At 54.4% G+C, this 15,500-nt stretch overlaps 1 protein-coding gene across 5 annotated transcripts in view; it reads right to left on the reverse strand.

Moving 5' to 3' along the window:
- Positions 1 to 15,500, reverse strand: part of PPM1F (protein phosphatase, Mg2+/Mn2+ dependent 1F) — a 40,035-nt gene that overhangs the window by 7,723 nt on the left and 16,812 nt on the right. For 3 of the 5 annotated variants that reach the window (XM_047827989.1, XM_047827990.1, XM_047827988.1), the window contains exons 5-8: positions 15,213 to 15,401; positions 12,061 to 12,204; positions 7,795 to 7,888; positions 2,457 to 6,628 (exon numbers count right to left, since the gene is read on the reverse strand). In XM_047827989.1, coding sequence (XP_047683945.1) covers positions 6,276 to 6,628; positions 7,795 to 7,888; positions 12,061 to 12,204; positions 15,213 to 15,401 — 780 coding nt within the window. In that variant the 3' untranslated portion in view covers positions 2,457 to 6,275. Of the gene's footprint in view, positions 1 to 2,456; positions 6,629 to 7,794; positions 7,889 to 12,060; positions 12,205 to 15,212; positions 15,402 to 15,500 lie in introns of those variants that run through there. The other 2 variants (XM_047827992.1, XM_047827991.1) reach the window with 2 other exon arrangements.

A 15,500-nucleotide genomic window follows, 5' to 3' on the forward strand; every position in this document is an offset into this window, starting at 1 on the left:
TTTCACTCCTGGGTATATGCCCTAGAGCAACTCTTGCATATGGGTACTAGGAGGCCCACTGAGAATGTTCATAGCAGCTGTTTCTGCAAAAGGCCAGAGACCCACACAGCATGGATGAAATCGGAGAAACAATGCTGAGTGACAAAAATGTGAAGAATGTGTACAGCAATGTCCCATTTTCATAAAAAGCCCAGATGAACAGTGTAATGGTGTGTGGGGAGATATGCATATGTGGTAAATCTTTGACACTGATTGTCAAGGTGTTTATGTTGAATACTCCTTATTTTGAACAGGGAATGACCCACCTGGGCATGCTGCACTGTCAGGATCAGGCATGGAGAGATGGACAGCACGCGGTGGCCTGTGTGTGGCACCCTGGCTGAGACCCGAGGCTGAGGAGAGGCTGCCATTAAAGGGAATGTCGCTGGCTGGGGCCCAGGCCTCCCAAACGTTAGCAGAAGCTGCCGAGAAACAGCTTCACGAAGTGAGGCCTCGGCTCACGGAGAACAAAATGCTGCAAACAGACATTAAATGTCCCATGTTGCATCATGTGTACGTACAGCTTGGACTCTAAGATTTATAGCTCTTGGATTTTATCTGTTTCATCTCCAGTGACTCTATATTGTTTTCGTCTCTCTGGGCAAAAAGGTGCCTTTCCTTTCAGGAGGTTTTCTTTTCTAAGCTGCAGTTCTAAACGTTTCTTACCTTGGTTATCTTGTTATATCTCTTTTTTTCCCCAAGTTTTGTCATGTTGTCATATTACTTTTATAATTTCAGGAAGGAACAGGGGAGGGGGAGGAAGAGAGGGAAGAGGGGGGGGGGAGGTGGTCTCTGATGCCACAGCCATAATGACTAAGGGGCCTGCCTGGGATGGGCAGTGGGGCCACCACAGCCCCCTGCGCTGTGGCCAGAGCTGGCATTTGTCCCGGACTGTCTGCCCAGGTTGGAGCAATCCCAGGGCTGCTCTGAGGTTATACCCACTGCTTGGCCTTGGACATGCAGATGTCTGGGACTTCTTTGGCCCAAGTACCCAGAAGCAGACCCAAGATGAAGTGTGGCTTTGAGTGTGAGCCTGACACCCTGACCTCGATTGGTTTAGCTTTCTCTGCTCCAGTCCAGCCTGGTGAGAATGGGAGGGCCATGTGGGACCAGAAGAAGTAGCTAGGAGTTCTGGGACCCTCTAAGGGGAACTCTGGGGGCAAGGTAGTCATCAGCCCTCCTAGATGGCTTCCAGTTTCTGTCTCCCTGGCTCTGCTGGCTGTTGGACTTGCTTCTCCAGGTTGAGGCCTCTACCCGCTGGGAACAAGACCCAGTCTTGACCACCTTGCTCTCATCGTTCCTGGAGGCAGACAGTTGTCTATGCCAGACTTGGCTTCTGGGTATAGGTCTGTCTCCCTGCTGGCAGAGAGCCTGGCTGATATCCCCAGCCCCTACCTGCCACCATGATGGCCTGGTCTGGCAGGTGAATGACACCCAGCTGCCCCAGAGGCCGTTCAATCCCTGCCTGCCTGGTGTCCAGTCCTTCAGGTCTCCCCCACCACTACCCTGTGGCTCCAGAGAGGGTGCTATCCCAGGCCCCAAGCTCAGTGACAGTGGGGTGGGGGGTGGTGTAGAGCTACCATCTGGCTATAGCAATGAGATATAGAATCGTGAAGCAATTTGTTTGTGAACAATCAAGACAGCATATACTTAAGAACGAGGTTCTGCTGGGCAGATTCTGCAGGGAGCTTCCAAGGAGGCGGAGGGGACCGGGCAGGGGGAAGACAGATGGATGAGTAGGTGGGGCTGGGGGGTGGGGCTCAGGGCCTGGTTGGGAGCCCCAGCCCCCTCTCAGTGACATGATTGAGACAGATAAAGCTGCCTCCCTTGCAATGAGGCTGGGAGCCGGAGGGGCACGGAAAGCTCTCAGGGTGATTTGGGAAGGGACTAGAAGCTAGTCTGGCAAGGCCTAAATGGGGACAAAGGCTCGGCATCCAAGGCCGGGCTGGAGGGGAGGAAGGGATACAGCAATCCAGCTAATTGGCCCCAACTAACCCCGAAGCACAAGTGCCCCCTCACATTTTGGGGAGTTCAGGCAGCATTTTGGGGCCATGGCTCAGCAGTGGCTGCATGGAGGCATTTTGGAATGTTTTCCTATTCCTTGGGGGTCTGAGTTCAGCCAGGAGCACAAGAGACCTGGCAGATGCTGACCTGCTTTCTCCCTTCTGAGTGTTTTCACAGGGGGGTCCTCATCCTCAGTGTCCTTGGGCCACTTCAGGCATCTGGGGGCTCCCCAATCGTGTGAGGTCCCCTGTGAGGGGGGGCATGGGCTAGCAGGGCTTTCTCCTGAATTAGTCTGCTGGCTTTGTGGGGAGACTGGTAGATGGTCTCTCAGCACCCCAGCAGCTCCTAAACATACTCTGGACACTCAGGCACCAGCTGCTGAGAGGTGAGAAAAGAAGGCAGGACTCAGGTGACAGGGTTTCAAAACTCGTGGTTTATTGACACTTGAGCACAGTGACCCCTGGGAAGAGACTGTGTTTCTGGCCCTCTTCTCCTGGGACTTGCCCCTGCACACAGGGGAAATAGTAGTCCCATCTTGGAACAAGATGCGCCTTGCAGAGAACACCTCTCCCAGGAGCCCTGCTGAGACGCGCACAAATAAACCCTTGGCAAGGCTGGCATGGCATGTGAATGGCAAAGCTCGGCGCATTTGGCAAAGCTGTGGAGCCTCGGTGAAAAGCGTGGGCCTCCTGGGGCTGCCTCCTTTGGGCTACAGGCAGAATTAAACCAAAAACAGCTTATTTTGCACAGGCCCTTAAGATGCCCATTTGGCTCTTGTTGGGGCCAGGCCTAGGAACTGCCAGAGCAGTGACCCAAGCCCTGGGACTACCTTTGAGGTGGCCAGACACCCAAGCCGGAACTCAGAACTGGCATTATAGGGGTAGGGACGAGGGCCACATGCTGGTTTCAAAGGGTAGGGGGAGATAGGACTGTGGCCAAAGGCTGGCTCAGGACCTCAGAGGGCCTGTGCTTCCCCAGTGAGGCCTGCCCCCATCACTGTCCCCAGTAAAGCACATCCCTTTCCTAGTCCTGGATGCTGAGGACAAGCTGGGTCAGGGAGGCCATGCATCTGCCTCTGGATTTCAGCAGGTTGGGAGCTTGACTAAAAGGCAAGGGGGACCCTGGCTGTGCCCTGCCCTTCAGCCTCACACCTGCAGAGGGAGGCAGCTGAGCCTGTCTGCCTCTCCTCCTCCTGCTGGCTTGGGATCAGCTCTACCTGTAAAAGCAGGGCTCCCTCTCTCCAGCTTCTGTGTTCCATATACGGCTAGCAACTGTAGCTCCATTCCTTTCCAACCCACTTAATTGTAAGAATAAACACTAATGATACTTAACCACCCCTCCCGCTAGCAGAGGGGGAGGGTTCCCTTAGCACTGGCAGCAGCTCTCCAGGATGTGCCAGGCTTGCCCTCGATGGGCCCCAAACCTCAAAATTCCAAGATCTGCTGCACAGATTCCGTGCAACCCTGTGTCCTATAAAGGAGAAAAGGGGGCCCAAGGAGGCTCAAGGACTTGCTCAGCTCATATAATGAGCTAGTGGCAAAGTGGGGATTTGAGAAGGGGACTGAGGCTTCTAGACTTGGGGTCCTGGCTAGAGGCCTTCTTGGGACTGTGGCCTGACAAGGAGGTGGGCCAGGACTTTCAGAGGCTGAAGATGCCCAGTGGCTCCCAGTCCTCCCTGGTCAAGAGGGAAGAGACCTCTATGCCTAGGTGCTTGCACAAAGCCAGCATCTGCGCAGTGGGAACAAGGGCTCCCTCCGCCTCAAGGCAAGGCTGAGCAGCACCAGATGGCAAGGGCCTCTCACAGACGAGAGGGGTGGGCACTGGGACGAGCCTGGAGAGATCTCCCGGTGGAGCCTTGAGTCTGGGCAGGAATCAGACCACCACGTGGGGAGTCCAGACTCCAAAGGTGAAACCCCACTCTTGATGGCAATCCCAGAATAAGATTAGCAAAGAAATGAGAAAAACAAGCCCACACCTCTTTCCTCTGTTAAGGTCATGCTCAGGGGCAGCCAGGCTGGTAGGGGCCACATGCCACCTCTTGCCGGCCCTGCGCTGGGAAGGGCCAAAGAGGGGGCTTCTGGCCCCCAGAAGGCAGCAGGGCCTTCAGATTAAGTGCGGCAATACCAGGTCATTGTTGGCTCCCACCAAACCTTCTCTGAACTGCGGTGACCACATTTAAGATACTTTTTCTGTCACGAGCCCTTGAGCATGGCACTGACCACATCATCTTGGCTTCTTCATCCCTGCGGTGAGAGTAGGGGTGAGTGCTGAGCCTGTGGGCGGCATCCCCCATTGCCCCCCTGCCTGCCCAGAGCTGGCTTCCACCCTCCCTGCTGCACAGCCCTCGGGCCTCAGGGGGGTGGCTCTTACCAAGTCTGCCCTTCCCCGGGCTGATGAGTGCCGCCAAGGCTCTCCCAGCTCCCACCTTCCTGGAGCCTTGCTACTGCAGGTGGATTCTGGCCTGGGGGACACAGTGCCAAGCTTTCTCCTGCTGCCCACCTCCCAGTGACATTCTCCATGAGCCTCCAAAGCCACCCACTGCTCTTCCCAGACCTGTAGGCCTGGGTCCTCCCACAGAGACCCCTCTCTGCCGGACTCTTCACCCAGCCCTGCCACTTCTAGCTCAACACACATGCTATATCTGCCTCACTGGATGTGAGTAGCCTGAGTCACCCAAGCTTCGTGGCTTCTGAGCCTCACCTGCCCAGGGCATGCTAGGGAACGTAGAGCTCTCCCCCAGGTGGTCAGGCTGTGGGCAAAGCAAGGTAACAGAGGGCGCCGCCATGGTGGGCAAGAAACAGGAGGAGGGGCTTGGGGAGCTGTGGAGCAGGTGGATGGACAGACTCCAAACAGAGCCAGAACCCCCCCAGGCTGCCTCCAGACTTGCCAAGGCCTCGTAAGTGTGTTTCCCAAGGAAACCAATTCGATTACCAACACGAGACGTTCTAGGACATTCCAGTCAAATGAGAAGCCTGCTCATGGAGCTCAGTTCCTCAGCCTGGGGACCAGCCAGAGACATGGGCAGCAGGACTGAGGTGCGTAGGGAGGCTGGGGGAGGTGCCATGGTCACCCTGAACTCCCAGAGCCCCTAGGTCTGGCCCAGGCTGTGCAGCATAGCTCATGCTCTTTCAGCTGCTTTGCTGTGAGCAGCAAATCGCATCACAAAGGGGCAGAAAGGAGGTGGAGTGGGAAGAATTCTAGCTGAAATCATGCCACTATAACAAAATAAATCCTGCTCTTGTAAAAACTTAAACATGCCTAGTAGAATCCATCCCAGGCCCGGCGGTTCTAGCCTCACCTAAAGCTGTTTAAGGCACTTGAATGGCTTATTAACACCACCTGGAAAAGTGTTTGCTTCAATCCTGATTTAGGAAAAAAAATTCAGTAATACTGCAAAAGAAGTTTCTTCCAAAAAAAAAAAAAAAAATCAATACTTAAGGTTTCCAAGAATAAAATAAATGCTAAGCTCTGCTTAAGTTACATGACACAACAGGTCACCTTGGCACTGACAAAACAAAGACAAAAACCTGAAATACTGCTTCTGAGTTCAACTGTCCTGGAAAAAAAAAAAAAGACCACAAACTGAAGACACACACCTCGTCGTCATTCTGACCTTCCTCTCACTGGGTGTGTGCGGGACGGGAGGGAACCAGGGAGGCTGGGGGCTGTGAGCATTCACTGCAGACCAGGTCCCTGGTGCTCCGTTCTCCCCAATTTGGGAAGCTGGCTCGGGAGGCCAGGTGCGTCAGCGGAGACGAGCCTCCCAGTGGCGGCCAGTGAGGAGCAAGTGAGAAACCTGTGCTGGACACCCAGGTCGCACTTGGAAATGTCCGTGGCTCCTGGGTCTGCCTGGGGACTCATGCAGCATCCTGCTGCCCCATGCACATGCCCAGCATCTTTGGTCTGGCTGTGGTCCCCACCTGAGCCCCCTACCTGATGGGGCTGGGAGCAAGAGCTGCTCCACTTCTTGGGTCGTCTTTTCTTTGGTGAGGTCTCTTCCCTAGGCCTCCTTCAGAGAACAAGGCCATCCCACTGCCTGTCCGAGCAGGGCACATCCCCCACCACCCAGTCCAGTTCCACAGCCACCAGGATGGGCCAATGCAAGCAGCACGGGAGACTTGGGGCCCTGGGAAAGCACTGTGAGGGTGGCACCCACTGTCCACCATCACCTGTCGGGTCCTAAGGCAACTGAGGGGGAGGGTTACGGGGTAGGGGCAGGGAGCCTGCACCTCCTAGCGTCTCTGTGGAGCATCGGTCCCTGGCTCTGCGAGGCCAGTGGGCACGTCTCCTACCCCCTGGGCCCTGCCCTTCAGCAGGTCTTGGGGGTCCCTGAGGAAGACCACCATGACTGTGATGTTATCGTGGGAGCCCCGCTCCCGGGCTGCAGCCACCAGCTCCTCAGCAACCTGCAGCCCGCTGCCCTGCTCCCTGACCAAGTGGCTCTGGACGAGGCCCGCGACCTCCTGGTGGGGGACGACATCGAAGAAGCCATCACAGGCCAGCAGCAGGTAGTCCTCAGAGCCTGTCAGCTCCCAGGAGGCTGAGTCGGCCTCTCCTGACACGTAGGGCTTCTGAAAGACGTCCCCTGGGCACAGGAGAGAAAGGCCTCCTGTTGCCAAGTCCAGCCAGGCCCGGGGCCTCACTGTGGCCACCCTCTTCCGACGCCCGTGTTCACCAGTGAAATTGGATAGTTTCATGTGGTGCTAAGGGCAATGTGGCAGACCTATTGGGTGCAGAGTTAGAACCCAGCCAGACCAGAGGTCAGCTCTACAAGACAGCCTTTTCACTTCCAGTGGAGCCGGGTCCAAGAGAGGGGATGACTGAGGTAAAGGACCTCACTTTTCCTCCCTTACTCAGGTCTGCAGGTTCCCTTTCCCCCAGGTCCCTCTCCCTGAGGGCCCACATCCAATTCGTTAGCAAGTCCTGGTGGCTTTACCTTTAAAGTGCGACTCGAAACCACCTCCCCCTCCTCACAAACTGCCCAGAACCACTGATCCCCCTCCTTCTGCTCCTGCCCAGGGGTGTGCACCAGACCACACCGCTGACACAGAACTGCCTAGGGTGTCCCCCTCCTTTTAAGGAGCTTCCACTTTTGGAGAAGCCCATCCTGCTGCCTCCGCACCCGGATGTGCCAGAGACCCAATAGGCAGCAGCAGCAGGGGGAAGGGCTATAAGGCAGGCACCGCAGGCGGCCTTAAGGATAGGATGGCGTGTGTCCGGAGGTTGGGAGGAGACATGTCACCCCGAGGGGGTTAGCAGGAATGGAGTGTTGCCTAGGTACCTGGGGGCAGCAGTGTGGATGCGGAGCCCAGAGTGAGGCCCAGCAGCTGTAGGATGCTGAGAAAACAGGATTGTGGGGAGAGGGGGCTGCTTTTCTTTTTTTTTTTAAAGATAGAAAAAGGAATCATCAGCATGAATGGGGGAGGGGAGGACAATCCTCATTTATGACCTTTCAGCACATACAGTAGTTAACCAAGGACCTCCTGGTAGGTTTTTCTGGGGAACTGTTTTAATGAGGAGATAATCACGTAAGGGTTAACTTCTGTGATTATTTGTGTGAGATAGAAGTTTCTAAGGTGTCTGCACCTGCACTCTCTCAATTTACCAGAGGCTCCTCAGTCTGATTCCACGGCCCCACAGACCACAGGTGCTTTATCAGCACAGGATGCTGCTGTCCCCAACAGCTATGTGAGCCCCTGGGCCTCACGCATGAGGCCTTTGTCTCCTGCCCCCTGTCTCCCGTCTCCTTACCGATGGCTCTAGACACGGCCAGGGTCCCGTTGACTCTCCAGCAGTCCATGTGAGACACAAAGCCGCCCAGCGCTTCAATACGCTCCTTCTCATCCTGTGGGGGACAGCCAGAGTGGGGGCTGGGGTGCACCCGTGGGGAAGGGTGCCAGGTGCTGCTGCCTGAGTGGAGCTGAACTGGTTTCTTCTTTTTTAATGTTTATTTATTTTTGAGAGAGAGAGAGAGAGAGAGGGAGGGAGAGAGAGAGAGAGAGAGCGCAAGCAGAGGAGAGAGGCAGAGAGAGAGGGAGACACAGAATCTGAAGCAGGCTCCAGGCTCCCAGCTGTCAGCACAGAACCCAATGCGGGGCTCGAAGCCAAGAACCGTGAAATGATAACCCAAGCCAAAGTCAGATGCTAAACTGACTGAGCCACCCAAGTGCCCTGAGCTGAGCTGGTTTCTAAGTGCTGGGGGCTGCGATTCTCAAACAACGCCCAGATGAGGCGTTAGTGGAACCGCAGGAAACCATGAATAACCTAGACGTCCTTCAGTTGCAGCAAGGGCTACCTCAGTTATAGGGTGAACACAGCCAGACCATCCATAGTCACCGACCCCCTGACCATCCCCCCCCAGCTGTCTCACCTTTCACTTGGGAATACTTTCTTCCTTGCAAGCTGCTGGGACGAGCCCAAGCCTGTACTACACGTGGCCACCTGGCAGGATTGGATGAAACCTGAACCAGGCCCCTCAGCTGTCCTCCTACCTTATCCTCTCCACCAGCCTGAACAGCTTCTCCAAGGTTGAGCCCAGAGCCGGTGGCCAAGTGGGTTCCCATCAATGGCCATTTCCCACTCGACCTGGAATACAAGGCTCTGCACAGCTGGGCCCCTGGGCCCCCACTTCCGTGAGGCTGCCCTGTCCAGCCATTTCCCCTCATGGCCCTCCGGCCTCCCTTCTGCCCCCTGACTGAGTGGTCTCGCTCACCTGCACATTGCCCAGGCAGTGGTCAGTTCCCCCTGGGCTTGGCTGGCACTGAGGTCAGCTGCAGAGGTATCGTGCCCTGCACTGCGCTTCGGCCACCCCTAGGCTCTCCTGCTGGGTTTCCCCTCTGCTGTGCTCCCCACCTCCCTACTTCTGACAGGATAGGCCCACTCTCCTGCCACATGCTTGCTCTTACACATGTCTCAGCTCTGTGAGCATGCAGCCCCCAGGCCCATGTTCCCGGTTCTGCCTGTCATCACAGGATATCCTACCCGCCCCTCCAGACTCTGCACTCACAGGGAACACCCCACCCTGTCCTCCCTGGCCCCCAGCGCCCCTGGCTAATGGCATCACCAACCTCTTAGAAGTGTAAGGCCCTTTCCCCATCCTCAAAAGCCTGGATTCTTCTCCATCCCTCCTGATGCTGCCTTGCCAGGCAGGTCCTCCTCCCCATAGCTGGACAGGTGACTGCAGCAGCCTCTTTTGTGACCCAGCTCTCACCTTGCCCTCTGGTGGTCTGACCATTCTAGAAGCTTCTAGTAATTCCTTGTGAAGTTCCTCCTGACACAGGAGCAGGAGCCCTCGGTCTCTCAGTGGCTGGTCCTGGCTAAACCTGCCCTTTCCTCCTGGACTCCACCCCTGGCCTGCTGGGGTCCCACCTGCCATCAGGATTGGGCTGTATGCCTCCTTCCTGCTCATTTCCCTCTTCCACATCTCCCAACACTTTGCCCAAGTACTGTGGCTTGCAGCTGCCCGTTAGTCTGAGAGGTGCTGGAAGGCTCACTGCCTCAGCAAAGTGTCCTGTGCACGGTAGGTAGTAACTGTTTGTTGGCCTGAACTGAATCCAGTGGCAGCAAGGCTCTGTCCAGACAGCAGCAGAACAAGGCAGAGTGCCATGCAGTCCCCACATGTGCCTCAGAGCCGGTTTCAGCAGCTGCCAGACCCTTATTGCCCTTCACTGTGGCTCACTAGGTTGTTACTAGTTTCCCACTCTCGTGACAAGTGTGATGGTGGTTATTTTTCGTGGGAGACCTTTGAGCCAGTCTTTGATGACTTTTCAAAGGGTGTGGGTGACAGGCTAAGCTTGGGATCACAGGGCTCATTAGCCAGGAGGGGCTGGCAGGGGCCAAGAGGGCCCTGGAATCTAGTCTCTGTAGCCATGTAGGGTGCAGATCAATGAAAGAACAGACACTTTGGCAGGCTTCTCCCATGCCGGCTGTGGTCCCAGCACCCCATTCTTGCACCAGGACACCCCATTCTTATCTCCTGGGAACCCCATTTCACAGACAAGGCACTCAAGGCTTGGAAAGGGTGGAGCCAGGACTGAGCATGGCTGTCAGTCTGTGATCTTTGCTGTGGTGTCATTCTGCAGGGCTCAGGCAGTGCTGGGGAGACACTGCCAGAAAAGTCCTCACCGGGCTGCAGAGGAGGCACAGGACGCCAAGCTTGTAGGGATGAGGGTGGGCAGGAGCAGGCGAGGCACCCCGAGCAGAGGCTTGCAGCTAGTCCTCACTTAGGCAGCATTTCACCTGACTGCCCATCTCAGGGAAGGAGGGTCCACCAGGGAGCAGGTGCCGAATGCCCCAGTGCTGCAGTGGCAGTGGAGTGACACAGGACACCTGCCACTTCCCGGCAGTATGCTCTGGGCAAGTTACTTAACCTCTCTGAGCCTCAGTTCTCTCCTCTATATGACAGGGAGGGCGTATGTAGGAGGTTTAGCACAGACCGAGCTGCAGTGAGGCCAAGGAATGCTGTCATTCCTGGCTGTTTTGGTGATCACGGCCTGACACTCCCTTGCAGTGCTTTCCAAATCTAGAAGCCACAAAAGGACAGCTCCGTTCAGTTACATAAAAACCAACATGTCTACAAGGCAGAAGCCCATAAACAAAGACAAAGCAGGGGGCAACTTGCAAATCACCCTGCAGACAAGGAGCTGACCTCCCTGGTGTATAACAGATGCCTACAAATTGATAAGAAAAATAGCAACACGTCAGGAGACAAATGGGCAAAGGACAAGAATGAAGGGTTCTCACAGAAGGCAACGTAAATGATCTTAAGTGTTTGAGAAGATGCTCGGCCTCATACTGTAAGAGAAATGCAAACTGAATAACCACTTTCCTTCCTCTCAGACTGTCGGTGGGGCTATGGCCAGAGGACATACAGCCTGAGGAGGGCAGTGTGGCAAAAGTGCCAAGACTGTAAATGGGAGTGCCCTGACTCATCCCTCCATTCCTAGGAACCGTTCTATTAACATACTTGACCCAGAACAATGCAACGCTATGCAAAGTCATCTAGTGCCGTGTGGACTTTAGCATGAAAAAGACTGAGGAACTCTCGGGGCGCCTGGGTGGCTCAGTCAGTTAAGCGTCCGACTTTGGCACGGGTCATGATCTCATGGCTCATGAGTTTGAGCCCCACATTGCACTCTGTGCTGACAGCTAGGAGCCTGGAGCCTGCTTCAGATTCTGTATCTCCCTCTCTCTGCCCCTCCACTGCTCTCTCTCAAAGATAAATAAATGTTAAAAAAAAAAAAAAAGAAAAAAGAAAAAGACTGAAGAAATCTCAATGTCCATGCACAGGATGGCGGACAGATGGGGCTCTGCATAGCCCTGTGGAAGGTGGGGGCATTTTCTGTGCTGATGTGGAGGCCTGTACACGTGGGGAAAGCAGAGCAGGGACAGGGCTCCCGGGCATTTCCCAGTATGCAAACTCCCACCATCCTACAGAGACAGACAGACTGGACACCTTTGTGAGATGTGGTCCAAGGAGGAATGTCAGCCTTAGATCCAGATGAGGACCCTGAGGCTCAGACAGTTGAGTGACTTCTGGATCCCAGTGTAGCCTCTACCCAGTGAAGCCCCAAGGTCCTTCTGACCTTGGCTTAGCATCACCTCCTCCCTGGAGCCCTCCACCCCCACAGCCCAGGTGGCCAGCCGCCCCTTGCCCACATGCACAAAGTGCAGGACCCTGCACTTTGACCCCACTTCCTGGGCTGCCTCTCCTCTGCAGCTCTGGGCTCCATGTCACTGTGGTGAGAAGGGCTTACATGGGACTCTTGGCTATTAATGCCCCAACTTTAGGGAGGGGACCCCTCCGCCAACAGACAAATCCTGTTTGCCAACAGACAAACCCCTGGCCACTTGACTCAGGCAGAAGGACCCTCCCTCTGGAGGAACACCAGGATCTCCCTACGAAGACGGTGCAGGGCCCCTCTTGCTTCCTTGCCTACCTGACCATCCACTAACCCGAGCAGTCCAGCACGATCGGGGCCGGGGATGACCCAGGCATGGAGGGAGGGAGCCCCTTACCTGTCGCTCAGGTCTGTGCGGCTCCATCAGCTTCACCACCTGTCCCTGTTGCACCAGGATGACCTGGGAGTCCCCGAGCCAGGCAACGTGCAGGGTCTTTCCCGCAATGAAAGCGCACACACCCGTGGTGCCACTCTGCAGCCGCTGAAGGGAGAGAGGGCTGAGGGTGAGCCATGTGCTGGCACTGTGGGCCCAATCCTGTCCAGACTGAACGACTCCTGCAATAGTGCTCAGTCAGATAAAAGGAACAGACTCCAGAAGTACACAGGGCACAGTCAGTCTCCTAAGGGTTATGCTGCATGACAGGAGAGCACGTCCTGTGTGGTCCTGCTTATCTACAACTCTGGAAAACACAAGCTCTATCGTCTATTACGTCTGAAAGCAGAGTGGTTGTCTGGGGAGGGTGGGGTGACAAAGGCCGGGAAGAAATTCTTTGGGGGTGATGGGTACATCCCTTATTGTAGACAAATGCTAAAACCTATCCAATTGTACACTTTATTTTTATTGAACCAACTGTACACTGTATATTTGTAATATGTGCAATTTATTATGTGTCAATTTCATCCCAATTCAGCTATTTTAAATTAATAATACACTTAATTTAAATACTTGCTTCAGTGAATCGTTATTTTGGGAGGTGGCCCAGAGCTCCAGGGCCTTCCTCACCTCCCATAGGTGACAGTGACCAGGAGGTCTGAGGCATGTCAGCTTTGCACCAGGCTCCCACTTTGTAGTTTTAGATGCTGTATGGTTTTCTGTTAAGATGCAAAGTCTGGGGGCACCTGGGTGGCTCAGTCGGTTAAGCGTCCGACTTCAGCTCAGGTCATGATCTCACAGTCTGTGAGTTCGAGCCCCGCGTTGGGCTCTGGGCTGATGGCTCAGAGCCTGGAGCCTGCTTCCAGTTCTGTGTGTCCCTCTCTCTCTGCCCCTCCCCCATTCGTGCTCTGTCTCTCTCTGTCTCAAAAATAAATAAACGTTAAAAAAAAAAAATTAAAAAAAAAAAAAGATGCAAAGTCTGGGGGCTCCTGCGTGGCTCAGTCGGTTAAGTGTCCAATTTCTGCTCAGGTCATGAATTCACGGGCTGTGAGTTTGAGACCCACGTCGGGCTCTGTGCTGACAGCTCAGAGCCTAGAGACTGCTTTGGATTCTGTGTCTCCCTCTCACTCTGCCCCTCCCCCACTCATGCCCTGTGTCTCTCTCTCTCAAAAATAAATAAGCATTAAAAAACTAAAAAAAGGGGGCGCCTGGGTGGCTCAGTCGGTTGAACATCAGATTTCGGCTCAGGTTATGATCTCACGGTTCGTGAGTTCGAGCCCCACGTCAGGCTCTGTGCTGACAGCTTAGAGCTTGGAGCCTGCTTCAGATTCTGCGTCCCCCCCCAACCTCTCTCTGCCCCAACCCTGCTTGTGCTCTGTCTCTCTCTTTCAAAAATGAATAAACATAAAAAAATTTTTTTTAAATAAAAAAAATAAACTAAAAAAAAAAAAAGATGTAAAGTATGGCTTTGCTGATTTCCATTGAGGCCCGTGCTTAGAGTGTCTGAGGACAGTATACCCCCTTCTAAGTCTCCCTACGAGCCATGTCAACTGGGGCACATCCTTTAAGCTCTCTCAGCCTCAGTTTCTCCAAGTCTAAAATGGACAAAATTTTAGTAGCTACCTCATGGGGCTGCTAGGAGGGCCCCACAGAATTTCTGCATTCTGCACGTAAGGTTCAGTGGGTGGTTAAGTTCACAGAGGAGGGGCTGGATGGCTTCTTTCAGAAACAAGTGCCTCACCCCTACACAGTTCTAATTCCCAAAGAAAGAATATACCCAGTGGACACCAGCAGCTTGCCAAGACTCTGCCTGGGTGAGCAAGGGAAGGTATTAATCATGGGCTTTATTTTTTGTATTTTCCTTTCTTTTTAATTTTTAAAAAATGTTTATTTTTGTGAGAGAGAGCGCGCGTGCGCGCACACACACACACACACACACACACACACACACACACACACACAAGCGGGGGAAGGGCAGAGACAGAGGGAGAGACCAAGGATCTGAAGCAGGCTCTTCAGGCTCTTTGCTGGCAGCTCTTCAGGCTCTTTGCTGGCTCTTTGCTAACCATGAGATCATGACCTGAGCCAAAGTTAGATGCTCAACAGACTGAGCCACCCAGGCACCCCATATTGTATTTTCTCATGCTTTGACAAACTGGGGTACTTGCTAATTCTAAAGAGTGCCTGTCCCAGGACAGGAAATGTCTTCCCCCAGGGATGCAACCTTCATGTACGAGCCAGCTGGTCTGAACCCACTTCCTCAACCATCTCCTCTGTTTCTCCCATCAGGCTGCTTCCCCTGGCCTGGATGGCTGGGGACTGCCCCTGTCTGTAGTCCAGAGCCCATCAGGTTATTCAAACCATCCAAACTTGTGACTTGCCTGCTCTGCCTCATCCAGGCCCTCCTGTGAGGCCAGAGCAAAGGCTCCAGTCATGCTGTGCTCTCTCCCTCTGCCTCCCGACCAACCCTGGCGCCCCCCCCCCCCCCCACCATGGCCTTGCATGGTGTGATGTCTCCTCTTGGGCACTGTAAATAATAAAACTCTTCTTCCAAGGCAGGTGTTTGTGCCTGTCACCTTGCCATCCCTGATTAAAAGAGAATCCTTGGCACATTTTAAAATAGACTGACCTTCCCTGTGAGGCCTGCACACCCACCAGTGGGGCCAGGCATGCAAGACCAGATGCATGCTTTATGCGGCTTTTATTCAAATGGAAAACAAGCCCCTTTTTACCATAAGAATGAAGTGATTTGATTGCCAACAGAGTTTAGTGAGGACCTTCTTTTTTTTTTTTATAATTTTAAAAAATGTTTTATTTATATTTGAGAGAGAGAGAGAGAGAGTGTGAGCAGGGGAGGGGCAGAGAGAGGGAGACACAGAATCTGAAGCAAGCTCCTGGCTCCCAGCTGTCAGCAGAGCCCAATGTGGAGCTCGAACTCAAGAACCATGAGATCCTGACCTGAGCAGAAGCTGGATGCCCAACCCAGGCGCCCCTAGTGAGGACCTTCTGACACCACCAATCGCTTTGATTTCCTTCCTTCGGCAAGGGCTGGGTCTCTCTGATGTTAATGGCTATTGGCCCCAAACTGCACATGAGGCCCATTCACTGGTTCTCACCTCTCGCTTGGCTTTCCAGAGGAACATCTCATCTGTGTGCCGGAAGGCTTCTCTGAGGGCTCCCGCGGGGTCTGTGGGCAGCTCCGGCCGGTGGGCCACGTTGGCGTGCACATGTACAGCAGCATACCTTGCAGCGTCCACCCCTCCATGGCCATCAAACACAGCAAAGTAGGCTCGGTCCACGGGGTCCTGGTAGGGAATGCAGTGGGAATCATACTGACTTTGCCCTGACCAAGGCTGTGTGTGACCTGGCCAGAGGCTTTGTCTGGGGGTAGAGTCCAGGTGCTG

Source organism: Prionailurus viverrinus, chromosome D3 (assembly GCF_022837055.1).
Source record: "Prionailurus viverrinus isolate Anna chromosome D3, UM_Priviv_1.0, whole genome shotgun sequence".
Lineage (NCBI taxonomy): Eukaryota > Metazoa > Chordata > Mammalia > Carnivora > Felidae > Prionailurus > Prionailurus viverrinus.